General features: G+C 38.6%; 1 protein-coding gene across 3 annotated transcripts in view; it reads left to right on the top strand.

The window, feature by feature from the left end:
• Positions 1 to 24,702, top strand: part of LOC135112703 (PSME3-interacting protein-like) — a 63,814-nt gene that overhangs the window by 4,293 nt on the left and 34,819 nt on the right. For 2 of the 3 annotated variants that reach the window (XM_064027408.1, XM_064027418.1), the window contains exon 2: positions 12,614 to 12,813. In XM_064027408.1, coding sequence (XP_063883478.1) covers positions 12,620 to 12,813 — 194 coding nt within the window. In that variant the 5' untranslated portion in view covers positions 12,614 to 12,619. Of the gene's footprint in view, positions 1 to 12,613; positions 12,814 to 15,426; positions 16,005 to 24,702 lie in introns of those variants that run through there. The other variant, XM_064027399.1, reaches the window with a different exon arrangement.

Raw genomic sequence — 24,702 nt, 5'->3', positions numbered from 1 at the left:
TATTGATCATATTGTGAAAGGGAGTGTTTTATTATTTAAAAGTAAAAATACCAAAATTATTATACTGGGATGTTTGTTGTATCCAAGACAAAGAAGAGGTGATATTGGGAAAAGTGCAAAATCCTACACTCAAGGATATACCATTTTGCTCTAAATGTAAACATAGAAACATAAACTAGTGAATCCTGGACTATGCTATGGTAAGAGTGTAAGCAACTGCTGTATTGGGTATACAGTCAATGAATGCTAATCTTGCATCACAGCGACACATCACTCAGGGAACGTGTTTTACTGAATGCCTCTCAGTAGGTATAAAAATGGGCAGGGCCATATAGACTTATTGGCCTCTCAAGTGCATCTTTCCTCCTCACTGGCTGATGATACCACCCTGCACTTTTCCATGTCTTTTCATAGACGTCCAACCCTTCAGGAGGTAAACATATCACGCAGGGAAGCCACAGAACGCCTGACTTCTGATCTTTCTAAAATTTCTGATTGGGGCAGAGCAAACTTGGTATTGTTCAATGCCTCAAAAACTCAATTCCTCCATCTATCAACTCGACACAACCTTCCAGACAACTATCCCCTCTTCTTCAATGACACTCAACTGTCCTCCTCTTCTACACTCTTCTACATCCTCGGTCTGTCCTTTACTTATAATCTGAACTGGAAACTTCACATCTCATCTCTAGCTAAAACAGCTTCTATGAAGTTAGGTGTTCTGAGACGTCTCCGCCAGTTTTTATCACCCCCCAGCTGCTAACTCTGTACAAGGGCCTTATCTGTCCATGTATGGAGTATGCTTCACATGTCTGGGGCGGTTCCACTCATACTGCTCTTCTAGACAGGGTGGAATCAAAAGCTTTTTGTCTCATCAACTCCTCTCCTCTAACTGACTGTCTTCAGCCTCTCTCTCACCGCCGCAATGTTGCATATCTAGCTGTCTTCTACCGCTATTTTCATGCTAACTGCTCTTCTGATCTTGCTAACTGCATGCCTCCCCTCCTTCCGCGGCCTCGCTGCACAAGACTTTCTTCTTTCTCTCACCCCTATTCTGTCCACCTCTCTAATGCAAGAGTTAACCAGTATTCTCAATCATTCATTCCTTTCTCTGGTAAACTCTGGAACTCTGTGCCAGCTTCTGTATTTCCACCTTCCTATGACTTGAATTCCTTCAAGAGGGAGGTTTCAAGACACTTATTCATCAATTTTTGACCACTGCTTTGACCCTTTTATGGGACTGGCATTTCAGTGGGCATTTTTTTTATTAATTTTTGTTGTCCTTGGCCAGTGTCCTTCCTACATAAAAAAAAAAAAAAATACTAACAATGAACAATATTAAGCAGGTTACCAGTGTCACTGATTCATGATCGGCTCTGTTCTTGGGGTGTAATGCATGATGTTCTGTTCATGGTGTGTTTGTATTGATGAGAGTGAGGCAGAAAAGTCATGGTGATATCACTAAATCATAGATCTTCACATATCAAGCATGAATGGTATTGATATAGCAAAACATGTGAATTTAAAAGCATGAAACTTGCAGAACTTCATATGAAAATTTGTCATTGGAGACAGTGAAGAATAGTCTCCACAACCATGATTGTGGCATCCCTTTATCTTTACTTAAAGATAAACTTGAGACTTTAGCTTCTGGTTTCTCTACAAAAGCAGTTGGACTCTAATCTGACTCTTACAGCAAGACAGCTGAAGGGAAGCAGTGGGGATGCCACTACCATGGCTGTGAAAAGACAGGTCCTCACTGACCCCCTTGACAAATTTTCATGATGTTCTGAAAGTTTTGCATTTTCTAATGCAAATGTTTTGTTATATCAATGTCATGTGAAGATCTATGATTGAATGATACCACCATGTCTTCTCTGCCTTGCACTCATCACTATAATTACCACAAAGTACATTTCAACCCAAGAAAAAGCCAGTTACACATCAACAAAGACACAATGAATACTGACTCTGGTAATAAATACTGGTCATTGTTGCTATGAGTGTGAGTGAAGAAAGATGCACTTGAGATCCCAATAAATCAATTTGTCCCTGGTCATTTTTTTATGCTTGCTGGGAGGCCCGAAGTAAAATGTGCTCCCTGAGTAGTGTGTGCCAGCACGATGCAAGATCAGTGTTTGTTGACTGTAAAGAAAGTTATGTTGGAGAGCAACTTGCATCACCATCAAGCAAAAATAACTACTACCTATCTGGGACTGCAAATCAAGCTGGGAAAAAAAAAGAAAAGTAAAGAGAACAGCAATACTGACAGTAAATTCCTTGGTGAGGAACATCTGACAAGATTAAAATTCTCAATTTTTTGAAAGTGTGTTTTTATTAATCCTTAGAGGATGGGTGAGTTGGCACGAGTCATTGTCTCAGGGAGGGGGTTTTTAAGAAGAAAGTGGTTGATTTTTCTACTATCATATTTCCATGTACAGTAAAACCTCCATAAACCAAACTATATGGGGCAAGATGGCTGACTCTTTATCTGAAAGTTTGGTTTATCCGACAATAAACATTTTTGGCTGGTTTCTATGTACATAAACATGTACATTTATTGTTATTTACTGCATATTTGTTAGCACATTATAAGCCCAAAGATAGATATTTGCAGCATATTTTGTTATTTTACACTGTATCCAGTGCACTAACTGGGATGTCTTCAGTTGGACAACTTGACTTACTTGGGATGCCCAGTTCTCAACTGAACATTCTCTTTGCGCAGTGGGGGCGCCTGCTTGGGTGACTCGGGTTACCCAAACTGAGGAGGTGGTGCACTCTGAGCTCTGACGACATCACAATAAAAATGGCCGCCCAACCATGCTCATATTGGTGTTATACTTGTTCTCTTATTGCAGATGACTACAATACTGTCTGCATACATGCAGTGATATGCACTAATAAGTAAAGTACTGAATCTTAAATATATAAAAGAATGAAAGTAAAGGAAATGGGATGGGAAATGAATGATATTAGGAATGGATCTTCACCAAGAACCTCATTGCCGAGGACACCAAGTGCTCTGTAATAAAGATCACCAAGTGGATAAGCATCAGCCATATGTTTACTGCAACAGAGTTGGGTAGAATGTGGCTGTTTTCATGGCAACATTGGTGATTTGTTTACAGTATCTGGGAGTCACCCAAAACTGTTCAGTTGGACCACTCAGGTGACTCAGGTTACTTGGGCTGCCCTAGTCATGGCACTGAACACAGCCCTGGTCACTTAAGAGTTCACTTAACATTATGCAACTACACACCTAGTGTTCACTTAAGAGCTCACCTAACTGTACACAACACACTGGTCACATAAGAGCTAACACAACATTATGCACTGTACTTCTATAGTCCATTCACTTAAGTTAGATTCCTGGGACTTAGGCAGCTGATTGGCTGCACCACTCTCTCACTAGCACTCACATCAAGCCACATTTTGCATGCTCAAGTAAGAAATGTTTCTATATGAAGTGGGTTATGGCATATAGCCATAACCCACTTCATATACAAGATACCCAGTTTTGGTTGACACCATCAGACTCAGCAATCACTGAAGAATCAAGATGTATTGTAAAAATTTGACAGAACAAAAAGGAAAATGGTATTACAATAAGTTGAACTGTGAAGGTGTTAAAAAAATGTTTATAATGTGTTTTACTTATGCTTGCTATTTTCAACAATTAATCACTGAATGCAGAAATATATTATAGTGGAACCTTGGTTACTGAATGCCTCCCTTTTTTTAACAAATTGGTTTTTGAACAGAATTTTTAATTCATAATTGCTCCAGTTGTTGTACCATAATTCGGTTCTCAAACAAAGTTACATGATTTCAAATGTTAAAAGACAGAGCAAAAGCTGCAGTTAATTAGTAATTTATGGTTTCTATCAATATTTCCTTTGTTTTATATATTTAAAGGAGAGACACAATGTAAGACTAATTCAGTCTTTGAGATAGGGTAAATGCAGGGTTAGAAAAAACCGAGGTTTTTTTTAAACCCAACCCTCTGTGCTTTTTTGGATTTTTAATTTTTTTTTTAGGGGGATTTATTGTTTTCTCTTGGTTTTTATTTATTTATTTTTTTATTTATTTATTTTTTTTTTTGTTTATTCCTCATATTTATATGAAAATGAAAAAAGTTATCGAGAGTGAAACAAAAGGTTCCAAGTGTTTTTCTTTTTTCATGTAGGAGGGGGACTGGTCAAGAGCAACAAAAATATAATAAGAAAAATGCCCACTGAGGTGCCAGTTCCCAAACAGAGTCAAAAGCTGTAGTCAGAAATTACAGGATAAGTGTCTTGAAACCTCCCTCTTGAAAGACTTCAAGTCATAGAAAGGTGGAAATATGAAAGCAGGCAGGGAGTTCCAGAGTTTACCAGAGAAAGGAATGAATGATTGAGAATACTGGTTAACTCTTGCATTAGAGAAGTGGACAGAATAGGGGCAAGAGAAAGAAGAGATTCTTGTGCAGCAAGGCTGCAGGAGGAGGGGAGGCATGCAGCTAGCAAGATCAGAAGAGCAGTTGGCATGAAAATAGCAGAAGATAGTAAGAAATGCAGCATTGCGGTGAGGAAAGAGAGGCTGAAGACAGTCATTTGGAGGAGAGTTGATATGACAAAAAGCATTTGAATCCATCTTGTCTAAAAGAGCATTGAAATCCCCCCTCAATTCCTCCATCTATCAGCTTGACACAACCTTCCAGAAAACTATCCCCTCTTCTTCATTGACACTCAACTGTCCTCCTCTTCTACACTGAATATCCTCAGTCTGTCCTTTACTTATAATCTAAATTGGAAACTTCACATCTCATTTCTAGTCAAAACAGATTTTATAAAGTTCAGCATTCTGAGATGTCTCTGCCAGTTTTTCTCACCCTTCCAGCTGCTAACTCTGTACAGGGCCCTTATCTAAGTACAGAGTATGCTTCACATGTCTGTGGGGCTTCCACTCATACTGCTCTTCTAGACAGGGTAGAATGAAAAGCTTTTCATCTCATCAACTCCTCCTCTAACTGACTGTCTTCAGGCTCTTTCTCATCACTGCAATGTTGCACCTCTTGCTATCTTCTAACTGCTCTTCTGATCTTGCTAACTGCATGCTTTATCTCTTCCTACGGCCTCACTGCGCAAGACTTCTTTCTCTCACCCCTATTCTGTCCACTTCTCTAAGGCAAGAGTTAACCAATATTCTCAATCATTCATCCCTTTCTCTGGTAAACTCAAGAACTCCCTGCCTGCTTCTGTATTTCCACTTTCCTATGACTCGAACTCCTTCAAGACAGAGGTTTCAAGACACTTATCCTTCAATTTTTTTGATTACCACTTTGGACCCTATTCAGGAATTGGCATTTCAGTGGGCCTTTTTTTTTTTTATTGGATTTCTTTTGCCCTTTGCTGGCATCCCTCTTACATAAAAAAAAAAAAAAAGTGTGAACCATATTCCATGCATGGATGGGTAAGGCCCCTGTGCAGAGTTAGCAGCTGGGAGTGAGAGAAAAAAACTAGCAAAGATGACTCAGGATGCCAAACTTCATAGAACCTGTTACAGCTAGAGATGAGATGTGAATTTTCCAGTTTAGATTATAAGTAAAAAACAAACTGAGGATGATCATTGTAGAAGAAGGGGACAGTTGAGTGTCACTGAAGAAGAGGGGATAGTTGTCTGGATGGTTGTGTCAAGCTGATAGATAGAGGAACTGAGTTTTGAGGCACTGAACAGTATTAAGTTTGTTCTGCCCCAATCAAAAATTTTAGAGATCAGAAGTCAGGCATTCTGTGGCTTCCCTGCGAGAACCATAGGAGTGGATAGGACAAGAAGTCTGGTTTAGAAGATCATTGATGAATAATAGGAAGAGAGTGGGTGACAAGACAGAACCCTGAGGAACACCACTGTTAATAGATTTAGGAGAAGATTTAGAATGATTTAGAATGGTCAGAAAGGGAACTTAAGATGAAGTTACAGAAAAAAGGATAGAAGCTGCAGGAGGGCAGTTTGGAAATCAAAGCTTTGTACTAGACTATCAATATGATGTGTCTAAGGCAACAGCAAAAGTTTCACTAAAATCCCTAAAAGAGGATGACCAAGACTAAGTAAGGAAAGCCAAAAGATCACCAGTAGAGTGGCCTTGATCACCCATACTGGTGATCAGATTGAAGGTTGTGAAGTGATAGATGTTTCAGAATCTTCCTGTTGAGGGTAATTCTAAACTTTAGTGAAGCAGAAAGTTAAAGCAATAGGATGGTAGTTTGAGGGATTAGAATGGTCACCCCTTTTAGAAACAGGCTGAATGTAGACAAGAATGAAAGGTAAATGTTGATAGACAGTTGAAAGAGTTTGACTAGGCAAAGTGTAAGCACGGAAGCTCAGTTTTGGAGGACAATAGGAGGGATCCCTTCAGGTCCATAAGCCTTCCAAGGGTTTAAGCCAGTGAGAGCATGGAAAACATCACTGTGAAGGATTTTAGTGGGTAGCATGAAGTAGTCAGAGGGTAGAGGAGAGGGAGAAACAAGCCCTGAATCATCAAAGGTAAGGTATTTAGCAAAGGTTTGAGCGAAGAGTTCAGCTTTAGAAATAGATGAGATGGCAGTGGTGCCATCAGCTTAAAATAAAGGAGGGAAAGATGAAGAAGTTATTTGGAGATGTTTTTGGCTGGGTGCCAGAAGTCAAGAAGAGAGTTAGATCTTGAAAGATTTTGACACTTTCGATTAATGAAGATCAAACACTTGTTTAGATTATGCTGACACAGGTTGGTGGTCTGGTTGGACAAAGCCTGTGTTAACTTGTACTGTACAGGAAATGAATGGGTCAGGCTTGACTATTTTAACACATTTTATGTATATGTACATATATAGACCTTATGTATCAATATGATATAGAACTAAATTTTTATATATGTTGAATATTTAAAAAAAATAAATAAATTTATGCCAACCTTGGGTAAATCTGATTCCGTTGAAGAACCTCAATGTAAACAAACAGTTTTCTGTGCTCAGGAGTAATCCCAAAGGTAGCTTTCTTGATGATCCACAGCACCTTCACTACTATACAACTGCATTTTCATAGTAGCTTTTCCCAGCAGCAAGATGTCTAAGTGCTATGATCACCTTAATTTTGGTGGTAAGTGGGTTGCTCCTCTCTGTGTCACTCTGTAAGGCTTCCTTCACTAGATCAGTGACAAAGAGAATGTCTGCCCAGTCTAAACAGTATTTTTTGATGAGTTCTGTGTCACTAAGTTCATTCAGTACATCCTTTTTGGATAAATAATGTCTGAGCTGGAGATGTTGTGAAGCAGCTATCTTAGCAGTGGGAGTGTCTGTTATAAAAAGCTAAGACGGGGTGGACGGGTGTCAGGGAATAGATTAATCCATTTTACATTGATTCCTTTGGGGAAAATATCTTCAGTTTTCGAATATTTTGGATTTTGAACAGCATTCAGGAACGAATTAAGTTCGAGAACTAAGGTTCCATTGATAGATAGATAGATAGATAAATTTGCATTTATGGTTAGGCTGGGATTGAAAGATTGTTAGACAAAATTTGTCTCAGTATCTCAGCTTTCATGAATTAATTCCATTCAAACTTGTAATAAAAGTCTGTTGAAGTGTATTAGAACAGTCTTCATTATATTATGAAATACCTTTGCTTTGCTTTTCTGAAAAAAAGTTAAATTTTCATTGTACAATTCTTTTGGTAGGCTTTTATTTTATTTTTTATTTATCTTTATTTATTTATTTTTTTTTTTTATTTACCAATACGAGTATAACCCAGCCTCCCTAACCAAATTAGGCTTTAAAGAGTACTAAAGCTTGATCTTTCTTTCTTGGTCTGTGGGCTTGACATTTCTTTTCACTATTTGCATAACAATTCTTTCATCTTTGTATGATGTGGAGAAGAGGGCACAGTAGTATATGGTGATGTCAAGCTTTCTTGTTGGTCAGCACCAACACTGCTTGTAGTCTTGATGAAAATGTTCTGAATATAGCGGCAATATATATCAGGCTTCTCAGTCTTTTTGAACACATTCCTCCATGCAGCCCATAAAGAAGTTGCCCATGAGCACATCCAAGGGAGAACCCATGGCAACACCATCAATCTGACAGTACTTGTTTCCTCAAGGGCAGATAAAAGGGGCTTCCATTGTGCAGCATTCAAGAAGTCTGTGTAGAGCAATTTCAGGGATGTCAAGTGGGGGGGTGCAGAGTCTTTATGATACACTTTGTCATTTTTTTTTTTTTTTCTTTTTAGGAGGGACACCAGCCAAGGGCAACAAAAATCCAATAAAAAAAAAAGGCCCACTGAAATGCCAGTCCCCGAACAAGGTCCAGAACGATAGTCAAAAATTGCAGGTTGTCTTGAAATCTCCCTCTTGAAGGAGTTTGAGTTATAGGAAGGTGGAAATACAGAAGCAGGCAGGGAGTTCCAGAGTTGATGGTGCCATTGACTGGAATGATGGCAAAAAGTAATTCTGTGTTGAGTGAAGCAATATTACCATCAGTGGAGAAAATCAGAGGCAGACTGCAGGCTGTAGGTGGTGGGAACATAAGGCACCAGTATAGTGCACAGTTTTTTTTAGTGATGTGATACATCAGTGTAGGTATTTGAGAAGTTATCTACACTGATGTAACACATCACTTGAAAGCTGTGCAGCTAACTGTAGCCAACCAATCAGTGCCTCCCACTGCCACCACACAAAGAGCCCACCAATTGAGTTGTACCAACCAATTAGTACCTTTCATGGCCTAGAGCGACGTCACGACTTATGGCATAAATACCAGCCTCCCTAGCGTGTGCAGTCATTCCACAGCTACTGAGGAAAGGTTAAGGAACATGAAACTGTGATATAGCGAGCATGACTAGCTGTAGCAAAGTCAATCAAATTTCAAAAGAGAATAAGACTCTTGTTAGATATAAAGAAAATATCTTAACGAAAATATTAAATGGTGACCTTACAATCACATTTAATGATATATATATATATATATATATATATATATACACACACACACACACACACACACACACACACACACACACACACACACACACACACACACACACACACACACACACACACACACACAGTGGAACCTTGATTACTGAAAGTCTTCTTTTCCAAACAACTTGGTTTTCGAACAAAAATTTTAACTTATAAATGCTTCGGTTGCCGTACCATAATATGTTTTTTGAACAAAATTACTTGATTTCAAATACAACAAGACACAGCAAAAGGTGTCATTTATTACTAATTCATAGTTTCTATAAATATTTCCTTCATTTTTATATGTTTGGAGGAGAGAGAGAGAGAGAGAGAGAGAGAGAGAGAGAGAGAGAGAGAGAGAGAGAGAGAGAGAGAGAGAGAAATTCAATCTTTGAAATAAGTTAAATGTGATCCCATTAAAGAAGCTGAAGAACCTCAAAGTAAATATTTCACACAGGGAAGCCACAGAACGCCTGACTTCTGGATCTTTCTAAAATTTCTGATTGGGGCAGAGCAAACTTGGTATTGTTCAATGCCTCAAAAACTCAGTTCCTCCATCTATCATCTCGACACAACCTTCCAGACAACTATCCCCTCTTCTTCAGTGACACTCAACTGCCCCCCCTCTTCTACACTGAACATCCTCAGTCTGTCCTTTATTTATAATCTAAACTGGAAACTTCACATCTCATCTCTAGCTAAAACAGCTTCTATGAAGTTAGGTGTTCTGAGATGTCTCTGCCAGTTTTTCTCACCCACCCCCAGCTGCTAACTCTGTACAAGAACCTTGTCTGTCCATGTATGGAGTATGCTTCACATGTCTGGGGGTGTTCCACTCATATTGCTCTTCTAGACAGGGTGGAATCAAAAGCTTTTCGCCTCATCAACTCCACTCCTCTAACTGTCTTCAGCCTCTCTCTCATTGCTGCAATGTTGCATCTCTAGCTGTCTTCTACTGCTATTTTCATGCTAACTGCTCCTCTAGTCTTGTTAACTGCATGCCTCCCCTTCTCCTGTGGCCTCGCTGCACAAGACTTTCTTCTTTCTCTCACTCCTATTCTGTCCACCTCTCTAATGCAAAAGTTAACCAATATTCTCAATCATTCATCCCTTTCTCTGTTTCTGTATTTCCACCTTCCTATGACTTGAATTCCTTCAAGATGGAGGTTTCAAGACAATTATCCTTTAATTTTTGAATACCACTTTGGACCCTTTCATGGGACTGGCATCTCGGTGGGCTTTTTTTTTTTTTTTTTTTTTTTTTTTTTTTTTTTTTTTTTTTTTTTTTTTTTGCCCTTGGCCAGTGTCCCTCCTACATAGAAAAAATAAGATTCAACCCCCAGGAGTAATACCGAGCCTCCTGTGGCTCTCTCTGTGACCCACAACACCATCGTTATTGCACAACTATTTTTCAAGTAGCTTTTCCCAGCAGCAAGATGTCCAAGTGTTATGATCACCTTCATATTGGTGGTGAGTAGGTTGCTCCTCTCTCTGTCACTCTGTAAGGTTTCCTTCACTTGACTGGCAACAAAGAGAATGCCTGCATGGTCTAAACAATATCTTTTCATGAGTTCTGTGTCACTAAGCTCATTCAGTACATCCTTTATGGATAAAAAATTTCTAAGATGGAAATGTCTTGGAGTGGCCATCTTACCAGTTGGAGCGTTGGTCATTACCTGCTAAGACATGGTGGATCAGTGTCTGAGAACAGATTAATCTATTTTACATTGATTCCCATGGGGAAAATAGTTTCAGTTTTTTAACATTTCGGATTTCGAATGGCATTCAGGAATTAATTAAGTTCAAAATTGAGGTTCCACCATATATATATATATATATATATATATATATATATATATATATATATATATATATATATATATATATATATATATATATATAGAAAAACTTTACAGAAGGACACAAAGGGGAGCAACCCACTTACTGCTGAAATGAAGGTGATCATAATACTTGGACATCTTGTTGCTGGGAAAAGCTAGTGGAAAAGTGCTGTTGTACAGTAGTGATGGTGTTGCGGGGTCATCGAGAGAGCCACAGGTGGCTCGGGATTCCTCCTGATCACTGAAAACTGTTTGTTTACATCAAGGCTTTTCAATGGGATTATGTTTACCTTATTTCAAAAACTGAATTACTGTCTTACATTCTGTGTCTCTGCTCCAAATATATGAAAACAAAGTAAATATTTATAGGAACTATAAATTAATAATAAATGGCAGCTTTTCTATGTTTTTTAGTGTTTGAAATCAAGTAACTTTGTTCTAGAAATGAATTATGGTACTGCAACTGAAGCAGTAATGAGTTCAAAATTTTGTTTGAGAATGGATTTGCTTAAAAAGGGAGGCATTCAGTAAATGAGGTTCCACTTTATATATATATATATATATATATATATATATATATATATATATATATATATATATATATATATATATATATATATATATATATATATATATATATCCCTGGCAGGGGTTTGACGTGCCAAGCACCACAATATTTAAGGAGGTCCTGTAACAGAAAGCAACTCCTCCGCCTTGTGTTGTGCAGTCTTTCCTCACCCAGGCAGAGTACCTTCTTATCCGGGCGTAACTGGGTGGCACACTGGAGTTCAAAAATGTTTCAGATACAAACACTATGTCGGCATTTTTCGCGCAGATGAACCTGTGCATGAGCTCACCCACATTCATGTGAAAACCACGCACATTTGCCGACACAATGCATAACTCCCTTTCATACCACCCTCGGTGCCTTGCTACTTGCTACAGCAGAGAGTGGGATTTGGTGAGTGTTGGCACCTTGGGCTGAGTAGACCGGAGCTCCCCAGGGTGTGTTGTGGCCCTGAGGGGGAAGTGCCCAGTTAGCACCTCTGAGGAGCGCAATTCTCTCTCTCTCTCTCTCTCTCTCTCCTCATGTATGTTCATTATAGCGAGTGTTTACTGTAAGAAAAATGTATTTATAAATAACAAATGTTGTACAAAAACACATGAAGGGAACAAGTGAGACAAGGAATGCTGGGCGATCGGTGTGGAGCTCATTGTGGCAAGTGCCAACTAGCGGCTGAGTATCTGAAGCACGCTCATATCTTGGATTTTGGTTCACAACACGAAGCAAAAAATCATTTAAGCGTTGCTTCTTTCTGAAAAAAAATTGTAAGTTGCGGCACTCATAAGGCAAAGTACCAATGTATTTGTCAGTTAAAACTAAGGAGTTACATTAATCTGGCTTTTATGGTAGAGGAACCAGTGTTAATATTTAGGAAGTTTTAGGCATACTGATACTCCCAAATTGGCATTTTTTTCCTATTCTACAGTCTGCAAAAAATAAATAAATAAATAAATAAAATCAATAAAAATAAAATAAATTGATAGACTGTCAACATCATAGTGTTCCCATAGAGCGAAGCACTGATGTTTGATTTAGAGCCATGAAGGATCCTAAAAAGTGATGAATTCTTATACAGCTCACATGCCTTGAGGATGCTATGTTCAGTTTCTTAATACTAATGAACTTGAGGTAAATGTATTACTGCTTCCTTTAATTTGATTATGATGCAAATTTATTCCGACTTTATAAGCATAAGTAAAGTGAAAAATTTACAGTTATTTTTGTGTGTAGGTGAAGATGAGCAGTGGATTCATAACCGAAAAGGAGGTGGCAGAACGTCGTCGTGCTCGTCAGGAAGAGTGGGAGAAGAATAGAAATGAGGATGACCCATTGGAACCACCTGAAGAACCTCCCCATGATCCCCGCTCCCTGTATGAACGCCTTCAAGAGCAGCGCCAGAAGAAAGAGGAGGAATATGATGAGGCACACAAGTAAGGCTTGTGTTGTGTTTTGCTTTACTAATATTTTTACATATATTTCCCTAAACAGACTCATACAGGGAAGTAATTGACTTTTTTTTATTTTATTTATTTATTTTTTTCTTTTCTATGTAGGAAGGACACTAGCCAAAGGTAACAAAAATCCAATAAAAAATATGCCCACTGAAATGCCAGTCCCGTAAAAGGGTCAAAGCAGTGGTCAAAAATTGATGAATAAGTGTCTTGAAACCTCCCTCTTGAAGGAATTCAAGTCATAGGAAGGTGGAAATACAGAAGCAGACTGGGAGTTCCAGAGTTTACCAGAGAAAGGGATGAATGATTGAGAATACTGGTTAACTCTTGCATTAGAGGGGTGGACAGAATAGGGGTGAGAGAAAGAAGAAAGTCTTGTGCAGCGAGGCCGCAGGAGGAGGGGAGGCATGCATTTAGCAAGATCAGAAGAGCAGTTAGCATGAAAATAGCGGTAGAAGACAGCTAGATATGCAACATTGCAGCGGTGAGAGAGAGGCTGAAGACAGTCAGTTAGAGGAGAGGAGTTGATGAGACGAAAAGCTTTTGATTCCACCCTGGATCCCCCCCAGACATGTGAAGCATACTCCATACATGGACGGATAAGGCCCTAGTACAGAGTTAGCAGCTGGGGGGATGAGAAAAACTGGCGGAGACATCTCAGAACACCTAACTTCATAGAAGCTGTTTTAGCTAGAGATGAGATGTAAAGTTTCCAGTTCAGATTATAAGTAAAGGACAGACCGAGGATGTTCAGTGTAGAAGAGGGGGACAGTTGAGTGTCATTGAAGAAGAGGGGATAGTTGTCTGGAAGGTTGTGTCAAGTTGATAGATGGAGGAATTGAGTTTTTGAGGCATTGAACAATACCAAGTTTGCTCTGCCCCAATCAGAAATTTTAGAAAGATCAGAAGTCAAGCGTTCTGTGGCTTCCCTGCGTGAAATGTTTACCTCCTGAAGGGTTGGACGTCTATGAAAAGATGTGGAAAAGTGCAGGGTGGTATCATCAGCATAGGAGTGGATAGGATAAGAAGTTTGGTTTAGAAGATCATTAATGAATAACAAGAAGAGAGTGGGTGACAGGACAGAACCCTGAGGAACACCACTGTTAATAGATTTAGGAGAAGAACAGTGACCGTCTACCACAGCAGCAATAGAACGGTCAGAAAGGAAACTTGATATGAAGTTACAGAGAGAAGGAGAGAAGCCGTAGGAGGGTAGTTTGGAAATCAAAGCTTTGTGCCAGACTCTATCAAAAGCTTTTGATATGTCCAAGGCAACAGCAAAAGTTTCACCAAAATCTCTAAAAGAGGATGACCAAGACTCAGTAAGGAAAGCCAGAAGATCACCAGTAGAGCGGCCTTGACGGAACCCATACTGGCGATCAGATAGAAGGTTGTGAAGTGATAGATGTTTAAGAATCTTCCTGTTGAGGATAGATTCAGGCAGGAAATTAAAGCAATAGGACGGTAGTTTGAGGGATTAGAACGGTCACCTTTTTAGGAACAGGTTGAATGTAGGCAAACTTCCAGCAAGAAGGAAAGGTAGATGTTGACAGACAGAGCTGAAAGAGTTTGACTAGGCAAGGTGCAAGCACGGAGGCACAGTTTCGGAGAACAATAGGAGGGACCCCATCAGGTCCATAAGCCTTCCAAGGGTTTAGGCCAGGGAGGGCATGGAAAACATCATGGCGAAGAATTTTAATAGGTGGCATGAAGTAGTCAGAGGGTGGAGGAGAGGGAGGAACAAGCACAGAATCATCCAAGGTAGAGTTTTTAGCAAAGGTTTGAGTGAAGAGTTCAGCTTTTGAAATAGATGTGATAGCAGTGGTGCCATCTGGTTGAAATAGAGGAGGGAAAGAAGAAGAAGCAAAGTTATTGGAGATATTTTTGGCTAGATGCCAGAAGTCACGAGGGGAGTTAGATCTTGAAAGGTTTTGACATTCTCTGTTAATGAAGGAGTTTTTGGCTAGTTGGAGAACAGACTTGGCATGGTTCCGGGCAGAAATATAAAGTGCATGAGATTCTGGTGATGGAAGGCTTAAGTACCTTTTGTGGGCCACCTCTCTGTCATGTATAGCACAAGAACAAGCTGTGTTAAACCAAGGTTTAGAAGGTTTAGGACGAGAAAAGAGTGAGGAATGTACTCCTCCATGCCAGACACTATCACCTCTGTTATGCGCTCAGCACACAAAGACGGGTCTCTGACACGGAAGCAGTAGTCATTCCAAGGAAAATCAGCAAAATACCTCTTCAGGTCCCCCCAACTAGCAGAGGCAAAACGCTAGAGGCACCTTCGCTTAGGGGGATCCTGAGGAGGGATTGGATTGATAGGACAAGATAAAGATATGAGATTGTGATCAGAGGAGCCCAATGGAGAAGAAAGTGTGACAGCATAAGCAGAAGGATTAGAGGTCAGGAAAAGGTCAAGAATGTTGGGCGTATCTCCAAGACGGTCAGGAATACGAGTAGGGTGTTGCATCAATTGCTCTAGGTCATGGAGGATAGCAAAGTTGTAGGCTAGTTCACCAGGATGGTCAGTGAAGGGAGAGGAAAGCCAAAGCTGGTGGTGAACATTGAAGTCTCCAAGAATGGAGATCTCTGCAAAAGGGAAGGGGGTCAAGATGTGCTCCACTTTGGAGCTGCAGATTTTTCAGAGTTTAGCCATTGAGGATGGACTGAAGACACTTCACTCACCTTCCAAGTCACACTCAGAACAACAGACTTCATGGTTATTCAGTATCATGATTCATTGATGTTTACATACTCTTAATTGCACCACACACACACACACACACACACACACACAGTGGCGGCTGCAGAGCTGACAGAACCTGTTTTTTAGTGCTATGCATATAGAAGGAAGGAATATCACAAATCACTCATGGTGGAACGAGATATGTTATGAAGACCCAGGAATACCTAAGTGGTAAATTGGGAGGGGAGAAACAGTACTGTGAGTATAATTATCCCATCTCTAGGAAAGTTTGGTTTGGTTTGTTTACATTTTGGACAAACATGGCAGAGGGCGGCACCCCTAAGGAAAGGGGATCCTATGAAGGTTTCATTGAAGAAGAAAGAGAACTAAATTATAGATTGCAGTGTAGGAAGATTCTGTTTATGGAGGAAATGATGGACAAAGTATCGGAAAGAATAAAGACATTGGAGGCACACAAAAAGGAGACAGGTAAGGAGTTGGTGAACATTACAACAAAGTTGATTGAGATGGAAGATAAAAATGAGAAGTTAAAGGTGGAAAATGACTGTTTGAAGAAGCAAATAAAAGGGGAAACCAGAAACTGTTCAGAAAGGAAATGAGGAAATGAAGGCAAGTGTAAAGGATGTGGAAATGAGGCAAAAAAGTGGTTAAATTAAAGTAAATTTGAAGAAGAATCACTAAAGAAAATAATAGAACAACAAGAAAATGAGAAACAAAACCTGAGACAGAAAGTGGTAAATGTTATTAAAGAAGAGAAAAAGTTAGTGAGAGACACTGTAGAAAAATATAAACAGTAATTGTATTTGGTTTAAAGGAAGAAAAAATTGTAAACAGAATTCAAAGAGAAGAAAAGGAAAAGAACTTGTTGAATAAGTTACTGAAGAAAGTGATGGGTGAAGACAGTCAGGTAGTAAAGTAAGTGGAAGAGTTCCATAGAATTGGGAAATATGAAGAAGAAAAAATGAGACCCATAAGAAAGATTGAAGCAAAAGGAGCTAGTAAATGAGGCTAAACAAAAACAAACAAACAACAAATAGAGAAGGAGAATAAGGTTTGCAACACAGGTACAAGCAGAAGAGGCAATTAATGGGTCTTGGAAGTTGTTTGGAGATGAAGAATATAAGAATATATGGATAAACAGGGATCTGGATGAGAATGAAAGATTGAAGCAAAAGGAGGTAGTAAATGAGGCTAAACAAAAAAAAAAAAAAAAAAAAAATAGAGGAGAAGTTTTCTGGAGAGTAAGAGATATAAGAATAAAGAAATAGTATATCAAACAGTAAGTAAAGTATATTATACTAATGTAAATGGATTAATGTCAACAAAAATGGAAAAAAATTAGTTATTAAATGAGTTATTAAACAGAACTGCACCAGATATTGTTGTATTATGTGAGACAAAATTGAAAAATGAATGGGGAACTCTTGACATTGGTGATGATAGATATGATTTATGGATGAAAAATAGAAGTGACAAGGGAGGAGGTGGAGTGATCATTCTGACTAAAAAATGTGTTAAGTGGAGAAGGTAATAAAAGTGAAGACAAGTCTGAAATTCTACAAGTGATGACTAGAAGTGGAAATAGAAGGATAATGAATTATGTAGGCATGTATTAGCTACCTATGACCAGTGCTTGGCAAAAAGAAGAGCATGAAGAGATGTTAGTAGTTGTGTTAAAAAGTCTTGAAAAGATAGTGATGGAAAGCAGTGATATAGTTATTGTTGGTGATTTTAATTGTAAGGAGATAAATTGGGAGACACTGACAATTACTGGGAGCGAGAACTCATGAAGTAATAGACTATTAAACTGGGTAGTGGAAAACTTGATAACTCAATGGGTTGATCGTGATTCCAGATTTAGTGGAAGAGATAAACCATCAAGACTTGATTTAGTGTTTACCAAGGACATGGATTATTGAAACTATACACTATGATAGCCCTCTAGGTAAATGTGATCATGCGTTGATGAAATTTAATTTGAAAATAAAAATGTAATCATTGATGAAAATTATAAGGTAAGAAGATTTAAATATAGTAAAGCTGACTTTGAAAACTTAAAGTACTTTGTTGCCGTGGACTGGAAGGACTTGAACACGCAGAAGATGTTCAGGAAAAATGGGTTGAATTTATAAGGATATATAATACTGTTGTGGAGAAATTTGTACCTAAAGGAGGTAAGGGTAAGGAATGGCTCAATATCAAATGCAAAAAGGCTAGGAATTGTAAGTTAAATGCTTGGAATAGATAGAAGAGGAAAATTGAGGGTAGATGGGAGGAATATATTGATGCCAGAAACGAGTACATTGAGATAACGAGAATGGAGAGAAGAAACTATGAAAGAGATATAATAGAAAAGTGTATAAATAAACCCAAACTATTCTTTACACATATTAATGGGAAGATGAAGAAGAGAGAAGGTATCAAGGTGTATCAAGATTGAAAGTTGAAGGAAAAGTCTATGAGGATGCACAGGACATGGCAGAGATTATGAACAAAAGTTTCAGATCAGTATTTACTGTGGAAGGGGAGTTTGATGCTGGAATGAATGTACTAAGTACAGTCCCAGTCAGTTATGAAGAAATACTTAAGGTGATGGAAGAACTTGATGTAAATAAAGCAACTGGTCCAAGTGGAGTATCAAACTGATATTGAAAGAATGTAGAGAACAACTGGCTGATAAAATTCACAGTATGGTGGTGACATCATTGTCACAGAGAAGAGTACCAAAAAAGATTGGAAGAGAGCAAATATTACACAAATATTCAAAGGAGGAAATAAGGAAATCCACTAAATTATAAACCCGTGTCATTGACTAATATTGTAGGAAAACTATTTGAAAGAACGATAAGTGAAAGATGAATGGAACACTTAGAAAGAGATAAAGTTTTAGTAAATTGTCAATTTGGATTTAGAAGGGAAAGGTCATGTTCCATGAACTTATTGTCCTTTTATTCAAGGGTAGTCGATATTGTGCAGGAGAGAGACGGATGGGTGGATGGTGTCTTCTTAGACTCGAAGAAGTCTTAGGACAAAGTACCGCACTGAAGATTGCTACGGAAGATTAAAAAATTTATGGAAGAATTGTAGGAAGACTGCTGGAGTGGATGGAGGATTATCTGGATGGTAGAGAGATGAGAACTATAATACAAGACAAAAATTCATCTTGGCTGAAAGTAACTAGTGGTGTCCCACAGGGGTCAGTGTTGGGACCGATAATGTCGTAATATATGTGAATGACATGAATGAAGAAATAGATAGTTATATGAAATTATTTGCAGATGATGCTAAGCTGATGAGAAGGGTAGAAAATGTAAATGACTGTATGGTACTGCAAGATGATTTAAATAAAATAAATAGTTGGAGTACCGTATTTTACGGCTTATAAGACGCTGCACCGTGGAAGACGCACCCTAATATTTGAAAGAGATTTCTAAGAAAAAATAGTTATTCTCATACAAGAACACATTCACCATAACTTTTCTGCTTTCTAGCATTAATGATAAATTGATGGAAGGTCATTATTTTCTGTTCATATTCCTTGGGCATCTTTTGTGATATTTTAGCCCTTGTTTGCAAGCTTAACCCGTTTCGCTTCATGAAGCGAAAACACCAAGACACAGTGCCCTTGAAGTCTTCTACTCCCATGTCTGTTGCAAGTTTTCTTGCTTCTATGATTATCATTTTTGTTGTAACTGCAATCCCCAAATTTCTGTGTTCCATTATCCACGTGCACAAGCCTTTTTCTAACTGGCCATTTTGCTGGTACTTGACGTAAATTGTGCTTCGCCTTGTTTCCAGTTTCTCTCAATTCTTCTTGTTTCCTCCACTGCCTAATCGTTTTTTCAGTAGGTGGTGGTCCAAAGTGTCTTTCTGCAGCTCTGTTTCCATGTTCTTTGGCATATTATACAACTTGTAGCTTGTATGCAATAGTATAACTAAACTGTTTCGATGAAGTAGCCATGGGTGATAATTTCAGGAAAAAGTTTGTGATACGTGTGACAGCCAGGTGGTAACTGATATATTTAATGGCAAAAGAGTGTGAGCAAACGTTTTGTTTATGCTTCGAACATAGTGTGAGCAAACATTTTATATATTTCGAGCATAGTAAAAGCAAACGTTTTATATGATTCAAATCAAGATCAAGAATGGGAAGGCTGCCGCCTGCCGCTGCCAGTACCATAATAAACAGAGCGTGCTACAGGGCAGAGGTTATGCTTAAGGCTAAGCTTGTGGTTCAGCTCCAGGAAGGATTATGGTATTGGAAATACTTGTAACAGCTAAGTACTGAGTTTACATCATATAAAAGGTTGAATTAAATAGTACTTAATCTAACATCATAGCGTAATGACTCATCATACAAATCCACATCGGTATCAGTCAAGTGTACAAACTCCCTTGAGCCTGGGTGTTGCCTCACAATACAACATTCGTCTTGGAAGACGCACTAGTATTTTCCAGGGTATTTTTTTTTTTTTTTTTTTAAGTGCGTCTTATAAGCCATAAAATATGGTAAATCTTGGCAAATGGAATTCAGTTTAAGTAAATGTAAAGTAATGGAGTTTAGTAAGAGTAAAAAAAAGAATACAATATCATTATGAGATGGATGGTGTGAAGTTAAAGAAATCAAAAGAAGGAATGGATTTAGGAGTAACAATTATAAATTGGAAAGAGTACAAAGAGCAGTCACTAAGATGGTTCTGGAGTTGAGTAAGTCAACCTATGAAGAGAAATTAAGAATGTTGGAAATTCCTACCCTTGAAAATAGGAGCGAAAGAGGAGATTTAATAAACATCTATAGAATGATAAATGGTATGGAAAAATTGGACAAAGAATGTTTTATAAATTTAGACACACACACACAGTACAAGGGGACAGTAAGAACTTGAAGAAAGTTAACTGTAGAAGAGACATCAAGAAGTATAGTTTTCCTTACAGAAGTGTGAACAAATGGGATGAACTCATTGAAGATATTGTGAATGCCGAAACTGTCCATGCTTTTAAGACCAAACTGGATAGATATAGAGATGGGATACTATGAGATTACTTCCCTCCTGCAAACCACAACTAGGTAAATGCACGCGCTTGCATGTGTACACACACACACACACACACACACACACACACACACACACACACACACACACACACACACACACACACACACACACACACACACACACACACACACACATAAAGGTGTAATTTCCCTGATATGAATATAGATATTTCCAATAGTTTGGAATATGTAAATATGCAATTTTATTCCCATCACTGAATCATAGAAACTAAGGTTGTTAGGGATATCAAGTTCAAGCACAGTCTATCAAACAAGAATTCCCTGATTGACGGATTTATGTATAAATAAAAACATGAAATGTTATACAGTCAATGTAAGTTATAATTTCATTTTGACATGAGGAAACATTCCATTGTCATTATTATCAAGTGTAGAAAATTCTTAGGGAAGGATTGATATATATAAAATAAGTTTTAACTTTTAAACATGAACAGATTATTAGTGAAGAGTGATTTCTTGATATCTGCTGTTAGTGCATTCCATGGAAGATTGTCATTATTTTTAGAGTTGCAAGAAACTGAAGACATTATAAATTAGTGTCATTAGCTTTTATGTTAAAGTGGTTGTTAATAAATTCAAAGTTTAGTGTCTGAATCCCTAAAGATTATGTATACAGGGTGTCCTGTGAATTAAGGTACATACCTTGGGATGATAGTCAAAGTAATTCTAAGTTGAAAATATGAAAATATGCTTTACACATATGCTGTGTTTCACTTTATTTTGCAAGAAATTGATGTCCAAGTTTTGTTATGGGAGCCACTTGCCTGGGTGGGCCTCTGCCTTCCTCCCTTCCTCCTTACCTCACTACTTGAGTGGTGTCATGTGGCATAAAGTGATAATTTTTGTGTATAATCTATGCAGCTGAATCCTTACAGGAAACAGCAAATGGCAGATTAAAGTTTTTGTATGTATCATTGAAGAAAATATACAGATAACATAGCAATACAGTGAACCTCACTGAATGTTTGTTTCCCTTTATGTCTAACTCAAGAGGGCAGCAGCCTGCCCTCTCAAGACAACTCTTCCTTCACACAACTCTACACATACCTAATTCACACCCACCCTTCTCTCAAAATTCAGAATTAGAGACCTTTCCAACACCAGCCTCAGAGTCTCTTTCTGGGGAGGGGACTGCTCTCCTTCTGGTATTGACCCTAAATGTCTTGACACCCTCCCTTGAATTTCTGCAACATTTGCAGCCTTAGATCTGATTTTTAATATGTGGAAGATCACCTCTCCTCTACTAAACCTTATCTTTTTTCCCCACTTAAATGCAGTGAGGCAATTGACAGCAAGCCCTGTCTGTGTGCAACAACCTAATTTGCTCATGCCCAGGCTTTTGAATCTTCCAGTTTTTTTATCATCTGGGTATGACCACAGTCATTCTCAAATTGAATTTATTGATGCTGTATACCTCTCACCTAACTCCTCTGACTATAAAAAATTCTTTGATCACTTAACTTCTAAAGTGGAGCCAAATGATTGAAAATTTGGACCTCTTCCTTTTGCAAAGATCTCCATTCCTGGAGATTTCAATGTTCACCATCAGTTTTGGCTTTCCTTTCCCTTCATTTACCAATCTGGTAAGCTTAGCTATCCTCCATGACCTAAAACAATTAATGCAACACTCTTCTCGTATTCCTGACTGTCTTGGAGATAGGCCAAACTTTCTTGACTTTTTCTTAACCTCAGATCCTTCTGCTTATGCTGTCACTCTGTCTTTTCCATTGGGTTCCTGTAACTACAACTTTACAGCTTCCTCAGGATTCTTCTAAGCAGAGATTCCTCTGCCAATTTGCCTCTGCTAATTGGGGGAACCTGAGGAGGTATTATTCTGATTTTCCTTGGATTGAGTACTGCTTCTGTGTCAGAAATCCATTTCTGTGTGCTGAGTGCATAACAGAAGTGATAGTGTCTGGCATGGAAGCATACTTACCTTAATCTTTATCTTGCTCTGAACCTTCCAAACCTTGGTTTAACTTAGGTTATTTTTAAATTATATATGATAGAGAGGTGGCCCACAAGTGGTTTTTGAGCCCAGAATCATGCCAAGTCAGTTCTCCAACTAGTCAAAAACTCCTTTATCAATAGAAAATGCTCAAATCTTTATAGATTTGTGACCATTGACACCATGCAAAAAATATCTCTAATAACTTTGTTTCTTCATCTTCCCTTCCTTTCTTTCAACCTGATGGCACCACTGCACCACTGCTATCTTATCTATCTTTAAAGCTGAACTCTGCTCAGACCTTTGCTAAAAACTCTACCTTGGATGATTCAGTGCTTGTTCCTCCCTCTTCTCCACCCTCCAACTATTTCATCAAGATCCTTTGCAAAGATTTTTCCATGTCTTTGCTGGCTTTAACCCTCAGAAGGTTTATGAATCTGATGAGATCCCTCCTCTTTTTCTCAGAAACTATGCCTTCATGCTTTCACCTTTCATAGTCAAATTCTTCCAACTCTTTCAACATCTTTTCTTTCTTGCTGGAAGTTTGCCTACATTCAGCCTGTTTCTAAAAAGAATGACCACTCTGATCCCTCAAGCTACTGTGCTATTGCTTTAATGTCTTGCCTCTAAGTTTTTAAGTCTATCCTCAACAGAAAGATTCTTAAACAGCTATCACTTCACAACCTTATATCTGACCACTAGTATGGATTCCGTCATGGCCACTCTACTGGTGATCTTTTGGATTTTCTTCCTTGGTCATCCTCTTTTAGGGATTTTGGTGAAACTTTTGTTGTTGCCTTGGGCATATCAAGAACATTTGATAAAATCTGGCACAAAGCTTTGATTTGCAAACTATCCTTCTATCCTTTTCTCTGTAACTTCATCTCAAGTTTCCTTTCTGACCATTCTATTGTTGTTGTGGTAAATAGTCTTTTCCTGACTCTATTAAGAGTGGTGTTCCTCAGGGCCCATATTCTACAAACCATCATAGTTGTAGTAAAACAAAATAGCACATTTCAGACTTTTTTTTTTTTTTATGTAGGAAGGACACTAGCCAAGGGCAACAAAAATCTAATAAAAAAAAAAATGCCCACTAAAATGCCAGTCCTATAAAAGGGTCAAAGCAGTGGTCAAAAATTGGTGGATAAGTGTCTTGAAACCTCCCTCTTGAAGGAATTCAAGTCATAGGAAGGTGGAAATACAGAAGCAGGCAGGGAGTTCCAGAGTTTACCAGAGAAAGGGATGAATGACTGAGAATACTGGTTAACTCTTGCGTTAGAGAGGTGGACAGAATAGGGGTGAGAGAAAGAAGAAAGTCTTGTGCAGCGAGGCTGTGGAAGGAGGGGAGGCATGCAGTTAGCAAGATCAGAAGAGCAGTTAGCATGAAAATAGCGGTAGAAGACAGCTAGATATGCAACATTGCGGCGGTGAGAGAGAGGCTGAAGACAGTCAGTTAGAGGAGAGGAGTTGATGAAATGAAAAGCTTTTGATTCCACCCTGTCTAGAAGAGCAGTATGAGTGGAACCCCCCCCCCAGACATGTGAAGCATACTCCATACATGGACGGATAAGGCCCTTGTACATAGTTAGCAGCTGGGGGGGGTGAGAAAAACTGGCGGAGACGTCTCAGAACACCTAACTTCATAGAAGCTGTTTTAGCTAGAGATGAGATGTGAAGTTTCCAGTTCAGATTATAAGTAAAGGACAGACTGAGGATGTTCAGTGTAGAAGAAGGGTACAGTTGAGTGTCATTGAAGAAGAGGGGATAGTTGTCTGGAAGGTTGTGTTGAGTTGATAGATGGAGGAATTGAGTTTTTGAGGCATTGAACAATACCAAGTTTGCTCTGCCCCAATCAGAAATTTTAGAAAGATCAGAAGTCAGGCGTTCTGTGGCTTCCCTGTGTGATATGTTTACCTCCTGAAGGGTTGGACGTCTATGAAAAGACGTGGAAAAGTGCAGGGTGGTATCATCAGCGTAGGAGTGGATAGGACAAGAAGTTTGGTTTAGAAGATCATTAATGAATAATAAGAAGAGAGTGGGTGACAGGACAGAACCCTGAGGAACACCACTGTTAATAGATTTAGGAGAAGAACAGTGATTGTCTACCACAGCAGCAATAGAACAGTCAGA

Source organism: Scylla paramamosain, chromosome 2, assembly GCF_035594125.1.
Source record: "Scylla paramamosain isolate STU-SP2022 chromosome 2, ASM3559412v1, whole genome shotgun sequence".
NCBI classification, from domain to species: Eukaryota; Metazoa; Arthropoda; class Malacostraca; order Decapoda; family Portunidae; genus Scylla; species Scylla paramamosain.
The sequence above is the reverse complement of the archived record's forward strand: the minus strand, read 5'-3'. Positions and strand labels throughout refer to the sequence as shown.